General features: G+C 38.9%; 1 protein-coding gene across 7 annotated transcripts in view; it reads right to left on the bottom strand.

Annotated features, from left to right (window-relative positions):
• Positions 1–15,985, bottom strand: part of RBPJ (recombination signal binding protein for immunoglobulin kappa J region) — a 244,134-nt gene that overhangs the window by 21,388 nt on the left and 206,761 nt on the right. For all 7 annotated transcript variants that reach the window (XM_055434531.2, XM_055434528.2, XM_055434536.2 and 4 more), the window contains one exon: positions 10,040–10,135. In XM_055434531.2, the coding sequence (XP_055290506.1) occupies positions 10,040–10,135 (96 nt within the window). The remainder of the gene's footprint in view (positions 1–10,039; positions 10,136–15,985) is intronic.

The raw sequence follows: 15,985 nt of genomic DNA, 5'->3' as shown, positions 1-15,985 counted from the left end.
CTAATTCACAAAAATTTACTACATTCCTAGTCTGTACCAGGCACCGGAAAAATATTAGTAGTTAAACAAAAATCTTTGCCCTAATGGAACTCATACTCTAATAAGAAAGACAATTTTTAAAATGTAGTCGACTAAAATAACATATATACTTTTGCTGGTGAGGGAAAAAATAAAGCAAGGAAGGGGTACTTAAAAATGGAAGTGGCCACCAGAGTGGCCAAGAAAAATTTCTCAAAGAAAGTCACCTTGAGTTAGGAGCTAAAGCCATGGGTATCTGGGGAAGAGCATTTCAGAAGAGGGAATAGCAAGCACAAAAGCTCTGAAGTAGGGAGGTCTAAAATAGACAGCAGAGAAACAACAGACCAGTGTGGCTGGAGTACAGAGGAGAACAATAGGATATTAAGCCAGCCGTCTGCGCCGCCAGCCCCGGCGCAACCGAACACGCAAAGAGGCGCAGCCGTGAGGAGCTACCCCACGCCTGAGGCCAGGGCCGGCGGCCGAGAGGAGCTACCCCACGTCCAATAGGCGGTGGCTGCGTGGGCGCAGGAGGCCCGAGAGGAGCTACTCCACGTTCAAGGTCAGGAGGGACGGCCTTGAGGAGATACCCATCATCCAAGGTAAGGTGCAGCGGCTGCACTTTGTTGGAGCAGCTGTGAAGAGATATCCCACACCCAAGGTAAGAGAAACCCAAATAAGACGGTAGGTATTGCGAGGGGGCATCAGAGGGCAGACACACTGAAATCATAATCACGGGAAACTAGTCTATCTGATCACATGGACCACAGCCAAATGTGGTCCACTGGAGAAGGGAATGGCAAACCACTTCAGTATACTTGCCTTGAGAACCCCATGAACAGTATCAAAGGGCAAAATGATAGGATACTGAATGAGGAATTCCCCAGGTCAGTAGGTGCCCAGTATGCTACTGGAGATCAGTGGAGAAATAACTCTAGAAGGAATGAAGGGAGGGAGCAAAAGCAAAACCAATACCCAGTTGTGGATGTGACCAGTGATAGAAGCAAGGTCCGATGCTGTAAAGAGCAATATTGCATAGGAACCTGGAATGTTAGGTCCATGAATCAAGGCAAATTGGAAGTGGTCAAACAGGAGATGGCAAGAGTGAACATAGACATTCTAGGAATCAGTGAATTAAAATGGACTGGAATGGGTGAATTTAACTCAGATGACCATTATATCTACTACTGTGGGCAGGAATCCCTTAGAAGAAATGGAGTAGCCATCATGGTCAACAAGAGTCCAAAATGAAGTACTTGGATGCAATCTTAAAAAAGACAGAATGATTTCTGTTCATTTCCAAGGCAAACCATTCAATATTACAGTAATCCAGGCCTATGCCCAACCAGTAATGCTGAAGAAGCCAAAGTTGAACGGTTCTATGGAGACCTACAAGACTTTTTAGAAATAACACCCAAAAAAGATGTCCTTTTCATTATAGGGGACTGGAATGCAAAAGTAAGAAGTCAAGAAACACCTGGAGTAACAGGCAAATTTGGCCTTGGAGCACGGAATGAAGCAGGGCAAAGGCTAATAGAGTTTTGTCAAGAGAACGCACTGGTCATAGCAAACACCGTCTTCCAACAACACAAGAGAAGACTCTACACATGGACATCACCAGATGGTCAACACCGAAATCACATTGATTATATTCTTTGCAGCCAAAGATGGAGAAGCTGTATACAGTTAGCAAAAACAAGACCAGGAGCTGACTGTGGCTCAGATCATGAACTCCTTATTGCCAAATTCAGACTGAAATTGAAGCAAGTAGGGAAAACCACTAGACCATTCAGATATGACCTCAATCAAATCCCTTATGATTATGCAGTGGAAGTGAGAAATAGATTTAAGGGACTAGATCTGATAGAGTGCCTGATGAACTCTGGACGGAGGTTCGTGACATTGTACAGGAGACAGGGACCAAGACCATCCCCATGGAAAAGAAATGCAAAAAAGCAAAACGGCTGTCTGAGGAGGCCTTACAAATAGCTGTGAAAAGAAGAGAAGCGAAAAGCAAAGGAGAAAAGGAAAGATATAAGCATCTGAATGCAGAGTTCCAAAGAATAGCAAGGAGAGATAAGAAAGCCTTCCTCAGTGATCAATGCAAAGAAATAGAGGAAAACAACAGAATAGGAAAAACAAGAGATCTCTTCAAGAAAATTAGAGATTCCAAGGGAACATTTCATGCAAAGATGGGCTCGATAAAGGACAGAAATGGTATGGACCTAACAGAAGCAGCAGATATTAAGAGGTGGCAAGAATACACAGAAGAACTGTACAAAAAAGATCTTCACGACCAAGACAGTCACGATAACGTGATCACTGACCTAGAGCCAGACATCTTGGAATGTGAAGTCAAGTGGGCCTTAGAAAGCATCACTGTGAACAAAGCAAGTGGAGGTGATGGAATTCCAATTGAGCTATTGCAAATCTTGAAAGATGATGCTATGAAAGTGCTGCACTCAATATGCCAGCAAATTTGGAAAACTCAGCAGTGGCCACAGGACTGGAAAAGGTCAGTCTTCATCCCAATCCCAAAGAAAGGCAATGCCAAAGAATGCTCAAACTACCGCACAATTGCACTCATCTCACACGCTAGTAAAGTCATGCTCAAAATTCTCCAAGCCAGGCTTCAGCAATATGTGAACCGTGAACTCCCAGATGTTCAAGCAGGTTTTAGAAAAGTCAGAGGCACCAGAGATCAAATTGCCAACATCCGCTGGATCATGGAGAAAGCAAGAGAGTTCCAAAAAAACATCTATTTCTGCTTTACTGACTATGCCAAAGCCTTTGACTGTGTGGATCACAATAAACTGTGGAACATTCTGAAAGAGATGGGAATCCCAGACCACCTGACCTGCCTCTTGAGAAACCTGTATGCAGGTCAGGAAGCAACAGTCAGAACTGTACATGGAACAACAGACTGGTTCCAAATAGGAAAAGGAGTATGTCAAGGCTGTATATTGTCACCTTGCTTATTTAACTTATATGCAGAGCACATCATGAGGAACGCTGGGCTGGAAGAAGCACAAGCTGGAATCAAGATTGCTGGGAGAAATATCAATAACCTCAGATATGCAGATGGCACTACCCTTATGGCAGAAAGTGAAGAGGAACTAAAAAGCCTCTTGATGAAAGTGAAAGAGGAGCGTGAAAAGGTTGGCTTAAAGCTCAACATTCAGAAAACAAAGATCATGGCATCAGGTCCCATCACTTCATGAGAATAGATGGAAAAGCAGTGGAAACAGTGTCAGACTTTATTTTTTTGGGCTCCAAAATCACTGCAGATGCTGATTGCAGCCATGAAATTAAAAGACGCTTACTCCTTGGAAGGAAAGTTATGACCAACCTTGATAGTATATTAAAAAGTAGAGACATTACTTTGCCAACAAAGGTCCGTCTAGTCAAGGCTATGGTTTTTCCAGTGGTCATGTATGGATGTGAGAGTTGGACGTGAAGAAAGCTGATCGCCGAAGAATTGATGCTCTTGAACTGTGGTTTAGAGAAGACTCTTGAGAGTCCCTTGGACTGCAAGGAGATCCAACCAGTCCATTGTAAAGGAGATCGATCCTGGGTGTTCATTGGAAGGAGTGATGCTAAAGCTGAAACTGCAATATTTTGGCCACCTCATGCAACAAGTTGACTCACTGGAAAAGACTCTGATGCTGAGAAAGGTTGGGGGACGGAGGAGAAGGGGACGACAGAGAATGAGATGGCTGGATGGCATCACCGACTCTGTGGACATGAGTTTGAGTGAACTTTGGGAGTTGGTGATGGACAGGGAGGGCTGGCGTGCTGTGATTCATGGGGTCACGGAGAGTCGGACACGACTGAGCGACTGAACTGAGCTGAATGGGGAAGTAGACCCACTCCAGTGTTCTTGCCTGGAGAATCCCAGGGACAGGGGAGCCTGGTGGGCTGCCCTCTATGGGGTCGCACAGAGTCGGACACGACTGAAGCGACTTAGCAGCAGCAGCAGCAGACCTAGTGGGCTGAAAGGGTTAGGTTGAGTGAGGAGGATAACCTTCTGAGGGTCTTCTCATACTTTTCTAAACCAAGAGAAGGGGATCAGAGTGGATTTTTTGCCTGTATACTCTCCTGTTGCCATGAGTACAGAGGTCACAGCAGAGGCACTGGGCTCAGCTCCAGGTCACTCCAAATTTGGAGGGATGCCTAGATTAGCTGAGCAAGTTCTGGCATTTGCTCATTCAAGTCTATACCAGGGATCTCTCTGGCCTCTAATGCTGGGAACCACCCAATACTTACCATGGCACAGACTCAAATTCCTAGCTGGCACATTATTAGGAAGCTGAGAAGGCATCAAGTTTGGAAAACTTATCTCCTATTAGTATTTTATTGAACACTGACAAATACTAGGTCTCCTTAGTAAACTGGTATACCAGCTATAAAACTTGCTGTGTTCTAGTATAATGTACCAAATACAGTAATCAATCCCAACAAGTTATCACAAAAGATACTCTTATTTTACATCTGCAAAAAGGTCTAAAACTGTTAAGGACTCAGTGAAAGTGAAAAAGGAAATGAAAGTCGCTCAGTCGTATCCGACTCGTGTGACCCCATAGACTATACAGTTCACGGAATTCTCCAGGCCAGAAGACCGGAGTGGGTAGCTGTTCCCTTCTCCAGGAGATCCTCCCAACCCAGGGACTGAACCCAGGTCTCCCACATTGCGGGCGGATTCTTTACCAGCTGAGCCACGAGGAAAGCCCAAAAGACTCATTAGTTCTGGTTTTCTCAAAAGTACTGCGATGAAGTGGTATGAAACCAACAGGGCATAAAATCAGAAAGACTGTCAAGAAATTCTTTATCACTTAAAACACTGACTAATGTTCTATACTGAAAGTGCTTTCCAATCATGTAATAAATCTAAGAAAAATGAGTCTTCAACTGTCTCCAAACTAGCCTTAGTTTTATATCAACTTTACAACTAATTTAAAAAACGCTGTGATATAAGAAAATAGCAAATCCAATATAAACATTAAGATTATTTCTACCATGTGATGATGAAATCCTATTTTAAACATCCCAATATTGCCACCCCCTAAAAAATCAGCTAATAAATCAAATCTTCATTTCCAGAGACTTCTGCAGTAATACAATAATCAAACAGAAGATAATCATCAATTTAAAAATTACAGACAAATGAAAAGAAATTAAAGGAAGGAAGGGAAGGAAAGAATATCACCTAATTGACAGAAGAAAAATTAATTATATACCTTTATAGTAGTATATGAATTGAAGTTTTTAACTTGGACAGATGGTCAATATGTACCACAAACAATTAGTGAAAAGTATGAAATCAAGTGGTCAGCTTTCAGGGTTTAACAGCTGCTATGAAAGCATACTTTATGAAACAATGTGCCTTTATTTTCTAATCTTTCCCAGTAGCTACATCTAAGCAACTTAGGCAAACAATGTTTTTATCTACCACTTGGTGGCGATATGCACACAATTATGATTTTATTCATTTCCTAAGTCAAACAATCAGTCTTTATTTTCAGAGAATGATTCAACAACTTTTCCCTCAAATCCTAAGATGAGGTCTGGAAAATACCTTACAGATTCAATGAAGTCTTTTTACTCAGCCCAATACATAGTATCAGACAAAATCTAAACACATCATTTACATTATCTATTTTGGCAGAATCATTACCCTTTGATGATTATTCATACCTCTCCTAACACAAAGTTGAAGAAATGTTAATACATCAAATGGCATTTCCATATCTTTAATGGAAATTTTCCTCTAGAAAAAATAATTTTTTCTTTAAGTTCATTTTTCAATCTTGTAAAGAACGTCAACGAAAGGTTAAAACTAACCACTAACATAAGTGGGGTACCAAATGTGTTAAGCAAAGAAACATTCCTTATTAGGCACAAAAGTGAATTCTCAGAACAATTTAAATTTTAGGATAAAACTTCCTGCTCAAATATTTCTAGCATCATTCACTGGAATTATTTTGTAAGCCAAGAGGACTGTGGTCATGTCCCCAGGTTACCTCATGCCTAAACTTAGCAGCTTTTCAGAAAGGCCTGAATCTGATCAACAAGAAAGAAAGCAGATCTTCCTCTTTCTGCTACACTCTACCAAGCAGTAAGGGACAACCCCCCCCCCCCATAGACTGGCCTCTGTTAGCAGCCCCTGACTACTAACTAACAATTTTTAAAAATCAAGTAATTTTGAGAAGCTTTTGCCTTTACTGTAAAACTAGTGCCATGTCTCTTCTGGAAATGTTAATAATACAGTAAATATAAGAAAGTAGTTACTCTGGCATTTCTTTTTTATCTTTTCATTTTTTGGAGTCAGAAGCTTAGATTCCTTGATCTTTCCTTTCACTGAGGTTTTTAGATTCACCAGGCAATACCCAAATAATAGAAAGAAATTGAAAATAAATGCAACCATAATAAAAGATAATCACTAAATCACCTATTTTAACTCGATAAGCCACTATAGCTTTAGTGACTAGCAAACAGGAGTCTTATCTGGGACTTTGAGAAGCTCTTCCCTGTCTGTATCTCCACTGGGTCTCAGTTATCCACTTCAGTATTAAATGACATAGCGACTTTTAAAACTCTTTGCTTAAAAGAGCCTTTTGTACAGTACCTGGAATCTAGCAGGTTGTCAAAAATAAAGAAAAAATGAGTTAATAAATGAATCAAAACATACTAAAATGGATCTTCAAAAATTCATGAGTGGGGAGAGGGAAAGCAACACTGCCCAGGTGAGCAATGAACTTGTTAATTTCTATTTTCACTGTTTTTATTCAGTTACTAAGTCGTGTCTGACTCTTTGCAACCCCATGGACTGCAGCACACCAGGCTCCTCTGTATTCCACTATCTCCTGAAGTTTGCTCAAATTCATGTCCATTGAGTCAGTGATGCCATCCAATCATCTCATCCTCTGTCGACCCCTTCTCCTCCTGCCCTCAATCTTTCCCAGCATCAGAGTCTTTCCCAATGAGTCAGGTGGCCAGAGTACTGGAGCTTGAGTTTTAGCATCAATCCTTCCAATGAATATTCAGGACTGATTTCCTTTAGGACTGACTGTTTTGATCTCCTTGCAGTCCAAGGGACTCTCAAGAGGCTTCTCCAGTATCACAATACAAAAGCATCAATTATCGACATTCAGCCTTTTTTATGGTCCAGCTCTCATATCCATACATGACTACTGTAAAAACCATAGCTTTGACTATATTGACCTCTGTTGGCAAAGTGATGTCCCCACTTTTTAATATGCTGGCTGTCTAGGTTTGACATAGCTTTTCTTCCAAGAAGCAAGCATCTTTTAATTTCATGGTTGCAGTCAGTCTGTAGTGACTTTGGAGCCCAAGAAAATAAAATCTGTCACCGCTTCCACTTTTTCCCCTTCTATTTGCCATGAAGTGATGGGGCCAGATGCCATGATCTTAGTTTTAAATACTGAGTTTCAAGCCCGTTTTTTCACTCTCCTCTTTCACCTTCATCAAGAGGCTCTTTAGTTCCTCTTTACTTTCTGCCATTACCGTGATATCATCTGCATATCTGAAGTTGTTGATATTTCTCCTGACAATCTAGATTCCAGCTTATGAATCATCAAAGCCCAGCATTTCACATGATGTACTCTGCATAAAAGTTAAATAACCAGGATGACAATATACAGCTTTGACATACTCCTTTCCCAATTTTGAACCAGTCAGTTATCCCATGTCCAGTTCTAACTGTTGCTTTTTGACTCACACACAGGTTTCTTAAGAGACAGGTAAGGTGGTCTGGCAATCCCATCTCCTTAAGAATTTTCCACAGTTTGTTGTGATCCACAGTCAAAGGCATAGTCAATGAAGCAGAAGCAGATGTTTTTCTGGAACTTCCTTGTTTTCTCCACAATCCAACTAATGTTGGCAATTTATCTCTGGTTCCTTTGCCTCTTTGGAACACAACTTGTACATATATAAGTTCTTGGTACACGTAGTGCTGAAGCCTAGCTTGAAAGATTTTGATCAAAACCTTGCTATAGCATGTGAAATGAGAGCAACTGTATGATAGTTTTGAGCACTCTTTGGCATTGCCCTTCTTTGAGACTGGAATGAAAACTTATCTTTTCCAGTCCTGTGGCCACAGCTGAGTTTTCCAAATTTCAGACATATTCAGCACAACACTTTAAAAGAAGGTGTTCTTTTGGGATTTTAAATAGCTCAGCTGGAATTCCAGCACCTCCACCTCTAGCTTTGTTCGTTGTAATGCTTTCTAAGATCCACTTAACTTCATACTCTAGAATGTCCAGCTCCAGGTGAATGACCACGTCATTTGTGGCTACCCAGGTCATTAAGACCTTTTTTGTATGGTTCTTCTGTGTATTCTTGCCACCTCTTCTTAATCTCTTTTGCTTCTGATAGGTCCTTACTATTTCTGTTCTTTAGTGTGCCCATCCTTGCATGAAATGCTCCCTTGATATCTCCAATCTTCTTGAAGAGATCTCTAGTATTTTCTATTCTATTGTCTACCATCCCATTTCTAAAGCATCTGATCTTTTGTTTCCTCACTAATGTACCCCTATTTACAAGGTTCTTCTAAGGATTAAAACTTTAAAACATCTGTAAGGCACCTCCTGAACAATGTCTTGATCATGACTGGATAAAGGGAAGCTGCTCCTTCTTCAGTCTCACTATGAGGTGCAACATCAACCTTTTAGATCCATCTCAAGTAATCAAGGTACTGACTTGGTTTGCTTTCCTTAGGAGTTTAAATTAAAAAAAAAAAGACTGTCTCCTACATTTACATGATGTCATGGGGCAGGGAGACCTGAATATCCAGTATCAACTTCATGCGAAAAAGGGGCTACTATTTTGATTTGGTTTCTATGTCCCAAACCATAGGTACCAACTTCTTCTAGTATTTGAATCAGATGATTAAGTTTCATGAGTAATCAGAAATTTAGAGAACTTGAATAACTAAAAAAGAACACTTGACAATATGAGTCCTAAATACTGTTTTCAGCTGCTCATCCTCTTTGATGATAACATTATCAACTAAATAGTTTCAGCTCAGATTCAGAGAACTTTGAGAAACAGACTATTTAAAAAAATTTTAGCACATTAAATCAATGTACTCCATTTCTCTTATGCATATGCTAAGATATACTTTATCTCATAAACTGACAAAGATTTTGTGGAATCACAAAGACTCCACTCATTCCTTTCAATCCAATACTTAAACCTGAGTTTTCATTCCTTCTTCCAGTTCAGTTTTATTACCTTTCAAGCCAACCCAAAAAATCTTTCGTGTTCCACCATAAGCAGCCTTGTCCACCAAAGCATGTTATTTTATGCTTAATATAAAAATGCTATCTGAAAGACAAAGACTTGAGAAACTATTAACAGGAAAATTACAGGAACTAAGTGAAAAAACAAGTAACAAAAACCCACAAGTATGTACCAGAAATGTTGAAATTTAAAAGATACTAAAATAAACACTAAATATTAAAATCTGTTATCTAATTTTGGCTAATCTGATTTATAGGTCATTTTTGTAATGCCACATTCACATAACATCAGCACCAGGTCAACTCTGCTGTTTTTCCCTTAACCTGAACAGGCACACAGTCAAGGTGGAAAGGGCTGGGAGTACTTTAATTCACAATCACTCCACAATTCAATTCTGGGGTTTGTTTAAGCCTTTTTCTTTTTAAAATGGTAATATTGAGGTCATATTTCTTTATAAAACTACATTTTGCACCAAAAGGAAAACTACTTTTTGAATGAGCTAATGTACCACAGAAGTACTTAGGGAACACCATGAAGTCCTGAATAAAAATTATGGATTATTTCATTTTGTGAAATCAAGGAAGGATTTAGCCAGAGGAGCTGTACTAAAGAGACAATAGAGACAAATCCTGTACTTTTCACTTTGTACTTGCAAACAACCCAATAACAGAAACCATTCTCTTACTTGCATATCAATACATCATTTGCAAATTCATGTGATAACTATTGACTAGCTATCCACAAAAAGAAAAAATAATCTTACCTTTTTTCATTTCCATATGACTTCTGTGCAACTTTTGCATGAAGAATAAGCACTGTTTGATCCCCTCGTTCTTTTAAATAATTTCGCATAGCTTCCCTAAAATAAAATATAAATATTACTATTACAGGGGTAAGATTTGGAATACTACTATGTTCTGTAAAAAGAATGCTTAAAAATGTTTCAAACAAGTAAATCTAAAAATGAAAACAATAAAGTAAAACAAACCATAACTAAATTTAAAAAATATTATACAATGAGGAAATAAATACTGCTCATCTTCAACAGTATACTTTGTTCTCCTCAAAGAAGAAACTGTCCCTCACTATAGTAATTTATGATATAACTCAATTAAACCACAATTACAACTTACAGAGTAACTAGAAACACCACGTACATTGCTTACTAGGCTTTAAACCCTTTGTAAAATTAATCATGTGCAATATTTTTGTATTTAATAATCTAATTCACCACTAAGACTAGCCCCTCTCCTCCAGCTATTAGAATGAGTGTTTTTCACCAAATACAAAATCATAAGAAATTTTCAGGTCATCCAAATTTATTGTTACATGTTCTTAAAATAACAACTCTACAAAAGGATGAAGGGCTATCATTTATATACAAACTCATAATTACTCTCAATGATGTTACTAAACACAAAGTTTAATAAAGGGTAATTCAAATTAGGGAAAAACAATTAAATTTTGGAAAAAATACAATGTTAACTGTTTTGGGTACAAAGTACTCCAACTATCCATTTATTATGCAAATGCTGTATAAAAAGTTCAATGTCTTAAAAATATTTATCAATTATGTTGTTAACCAATACAATAGAATACAAAGAACCCAAGGTTTACACAGATCAAACTTTCACATATCTGAATCAGTAGAATCCTAATTCTTAAGATGTTTAACACATTACAAAATTAAAGCAGAAGTGCTTCAAAAACAATCATCAAGAAGCACTTTTAAGAAACTGAATACTCTTTTATTTATACATAAAAAGACAAATGTACAAGAGGACAGCTATAGATTAATGAAAAGTGAAGTGAAAGAGTTAGTTGCTCAGTTGTGTGTGAGTCTGTGTTACTCCATGGACTGCCAGGCTCCTCTGTCCATGGGATTCTCCAGGCAAGAATACTGGAGTGGGTTGCCATTTCCTTCTCCAGAGGATCTTCCCGACCCAGGGATGGAACATGGGTCTCAGACATTGCAGGCAGACTCTTTACGGTCTGAGCCACTAGGGAAGCCCATAGAATAGTAATAAGTTATCAAATGTGGGGAATTTACACTTGTAGCACTCAGAGACTCAGTGGCCTGGGGCATATCTCTTAACCTAATCTAGCTTGGTTTCTGTATCTGGTAATAAGAATAATGCTGACATAATATAGAGTGGTTGTGGGTAAATGAGAATCTAGATGACAGTGTTTATATTTACTGATTCAAGGCAGAAAAGGTAACACTGCAATCTAATAGACTGAGAATGAATCCTTACCACAGGAACAAAGTTCAAAGTCCAATAAAGACAGTAAAACATATTTGGAAAACAAATTGTAATGAGATACATGGTTCAAATAGAGGTATGACCAAAAAGTTCCAATAGGGAGTACCTATGTAAATAAAGGAGGGCTGCTGCTGCTGCTGCATTGCATCAGTCGTGTCCAACTCTGTGCGACCCCATAGATGGCAGCCCACCAGGCTCCCCCATCCCTGGGATTCTCCAGGCAAGGATACTGGAGTGGGGTGCCATTTCCTTCTCCAATACATGAAAGTGAAAAGTGCAAGTGAAGTCGTGTCCGACTCTTAGCATTCCCATGGACTGTAGCCTACCAGGCTCCTCCATCCATGGGATTCTCCAGGCAAGAATACTGGAGTGGGTTGCCATTGCCTTCTCCGTAAAGGAGGGCAGAGGTAATAAAAGACCCTGATTCGATCCCTGGTCCGGGAAGATCCCGCATGCTGCGGGGTAACCAAGCCCATGCGCCACAACTACTGGGCCCTCGCTCTAGAGCCCTTGAGCCACAACCATCGAGTCGTTCTGCAACTACTGAAGCCTGTGTGCCCTTGAGACCGTGCTCCACAAGAGAAGCCGCGGTAAAGAGAAGCCCGTGCACCACAATGAAGAGTAGTCCCCGCTCGCTGCAGCTGGAGAAAAAAGCATGCGCAGCAACAAAGACCCAGCACAGCCAAAAATAAATAAATCTTAAAAAAAAAAAAAAAATACTGAATATAAAAGTTTAAGTTAATTCAAATCCCACCCTATGACAGATGATGATAAAAGCAATAGCAGGTAATAAAATTCTTAAAATACCTAGAAAAAATCTTAAAAAAAAAAAATCCATCTCTTTGAAACTGGGAAAAGATCATCATTTAATTTTATCCCAAAGTGGAAGTGTTAGTTGCTCAGCCCTGTCCAACTCTTCGCAACCCCATGGACTGCAGCTCACCAGGCTCCACTGTCCATGGAATTATCCAGGCAAGAATACTGGAATGGGTTGCCATTTTCTTCTCCAGGGGATCTTCCCAAACCAGGAATGGAACCTGGGTCTCCCACATTGCAGGCAGATTCTTTACCATCTGAGCCACCGAACTCCATTACCAAAAAAACACCATGCTGTGATTTCCCTGGTGGTCCAGTGGCTAAGACTCTGTGACCTCAAAGGAGGGGGTCGGAATTTGATCCCTGGTCACAGAATTAGATCCAACATGCTGCAACTAAGACTTTGCATGCAGGGAACTAAAAAAAAGATCCCACATGTAGTAATGAAGATCAAAGATCTCACGAGCTAAAACTAAAGAAACAAAATCATCAAAAAAAAGTGCCATGCTGTGGAATCTGGATTTTCAATGTACACAAAAGGCAACGTAAGATCTTGAGGGATTTTTTTTTTTTAAAGACATACAGTCAATTTTCTTTTTTAGTTAATTCTAGTGGTGAAATAGGGAAAGGACTTTAGAACCCACAGAGAAAAACCTGAAATAAGACTGACACACTAAGAAAGAGGTAATAGAAGATAGTACAGGAGAAGACAACTTTTAAGCCTTTTGTTTCAGGAGAGGCAAGAGTATAATAAGTTCCATTATATTTGACGAACGTCAACTCTGAAATGCCCCAGAACTCCAAGCTGGAAGTATTCAATAGGTTGTTGGAAATAACTACCTGGGCTGCAAAAGTAGGGTTCACTGGTATATAGCTCACAACTAAAGCCATGGAAGTGAATGAAATCTCTCAGAGAGAAAACACAGTGATAAGAATGTCAAGAAGAAAACGTATAAAAGGAAATGAAGAAGAACCAATAAGGGTAGAACTGAAACTGTCAATTAGATGCTAAGGAAGGAGACAACCTCAAAAGAAGGTAACAATCAAGCGTGAGATGCTGCAGAGGTGTAAGTCTCTTTAACTTTAGCAAGAAATCAGCCACCAGCTAACAAAAAGCCTTACCAATTTTTGTAAAATGAGGGTCTGCTGTGATGCCTAACAGGTCAGAAGGCAGCCATAGGTACTACTGATATTTGAAAATACTCTCTAAGGAATGGAGAAAGACGCTGACAATGTAAATGACTGAAAATCTGTACTGAAGGACTGGCTAATGTTGAAATTCATAAATGATAGTGACAATTCCCACTAACATTCCAAGGGAATAGACAGCACATTTTCAAACCTGCTGGGTAGTGGACAAATGGTGTAGCATGAAAAGGATAAGGATAATACAGGATCTGAGGCGCCACTAAGTCATATGACTGACCAAAGTGTTCAAGGGAGATAAGGAAACAAAAGCTAAGCCAGAAGGTCAATATCTTGACAAAACTGACACAGAAGTCCAGTCACTGGCATAAAATGTGAATAGCTGCAATACATTTGAAAAAAATTTTTAAGAAGCAATTTCAAATATATTTCCCCACACTGAATTCTACTTGCATTACAGTCTCTATTATATCATTTAGCAATTACTTAGTGTGTCAGATGTCAGGGCTTTCTCCTTGTCATCCCAAATAGTATGCAAAGCCTCTAAGACACACTATTAGGCACATTTTAGAAATGGACGAACAGTTAAGTAACTTTCCAAAATGACATTGAAGTCTCAGGATTCAAACTTAGGCAGTCTGGCCCTGGAAGACAAAATTAATATTAGCTATTTTGCACTGGCTATGAGCCCAGTTTTGGTATGAAACAGGGGTCTGAATCTTAACTTTTATCAATTACTAAACCTGATTTTCTTACCTGTTTAAAACAAAAATGACATTAATAGCTCATATTGTGAAAAATATTTTAAATTAAGTATCCCCACAAACTGACAAATATCAAGGGTCAGGAAACTTTACCAATTATTATTATTTTCTTAGAACAGCAGGAGGAAAGGGGCAGGAGGTAGAGGTTGGAAGACTTCCACTTAAGTTTAATAGCAAACTTGAAAAGGAGGTAAAGGATCAGGTCTCACCTGACTTGCAAGGCATGAGTTTTCGCAAGCATAACAGGTAGGCTACATACACTTTTATCCATCTTCCCATTAAAGATTTATTGAGACAATTACCTCCCAGGAACTGGTTATCATGCTAGTCGCTCATAATGGAAGTAACTGTTCACAATATCATCATGACAAAAAAGTACAGATTTCAACATGTTTATGATGAATGCAAGACAGCTCCAGTTTTCCTTGAAAAAGCAACTGAAAACTTTAATAATAGTTGTTCTGTAGTAACAATTTAACAAATAGCTTCTTCAACAAGAAAAAAAAGTTTGCTAATAGAATATCAAACATTAAAATTATGTTCTCTGGCAATTGTAGGTTGATAGTTCTATTTCGTATCTTAAAGAGCCATTAAAAAAAATTAAGGTGATATACTCAAAAGAAACACAATTAAAAAGTAAAGCCCATGAAGTGATAGCCCATATGCTCTTCACTCAAACAGAGTAGAGTTTCTTCAAATGAACAGGGTTTCAGGTTAGGCACTGTTGACATCCTGGGCTAAACAATTCTCTGTTGTGAGGGGGCTGTGCAGTACACTGGAGGGTGTTTAGCAGTATCTCTAACTTCTACTGATTAGAAGCCAATAGCGCCTTTTCTCCATTTGTGACAACCAAAAATGTCTCCAGATATTGCCAAATACCAGAGGGGTGGGGCAATTCACCTGGGCTGAAAATAAGTAGATTAAAGAAAACCAAAATTGTTCCTTCCAACAGTAAGATGAGAAAATCATCCAATGTCTTTTTAAGAAAGAATGAGGGAAATTTCATCATTTGAAAACAATATAGGTGCTGTAAGAACCTTACCAGCAGAATTACTACTTTGTATTACTGAATTATTTTTTTTTAAGTAACAATAAACCTGAAACTCATAATCTGTTATAGCAGTTACTATTTAATAAGTTTTGAAGTTTATGTATTCTTTATTTCATTCCATAATTCCTTATAAAATATTCATTCTGAATGGAAGCCAATTAAAAATTATCTGAAGAAGAGCATGGAGCAACTATTTTTGAGTTTACTTACTTAAAACACATTTAGCTTAAATGCATAGAAAAGCAGAAATTTTTATCAATATTTTTACTAACATGAAATCATGGCAAATGCCATTATAATTTGACATGGCTAAACTATCACTTTGTCAACCTTCTCTTTTTTCCTTTATAAATGTGTACTTCTTTTATATTGCAAGCAAAATGCAAAAAAAGAATGTCCTTAATGGTGTTACTTAAAAGACGCTTACTCCTTGGAAGGAAAGTTATGACCAACCTTGATAGCATATTAAAAAGCAGAGACATTACTGTGCCAAGCAAGGTCCGTCTAGTCAAGGCTATGGTTTTTCCAGTGGTCATGTATGGATGTGAGAGTTGGACTGTGAAGAAAGCTGATCGCCAAAGAACTGATGCTTTTGAACTGTGGTGCTGGAGAAGACTCTTGAGAGTCCCTCGGACTGCAAGGAGATCCAACCAGTATCCTAAAGGAGA

Source organism: Moschus berezovskii, chromosome 5, assembly GCF_049115385.1.
Source record: "Moschus berezovskii isolate FMDL1 chromosome 5, NW_MosBer_1.0, whole genome shotgun sequence".
Taxonomy (NCBI): Eukaryota; Metazoa; Chordata; class Mammalia; order Artiodactyla; family Moschidae; genus Moschus; species Moschus berezovskii.
This window is presented reverse-complemented; position numbering and strand designations above follow the sequence as displayed.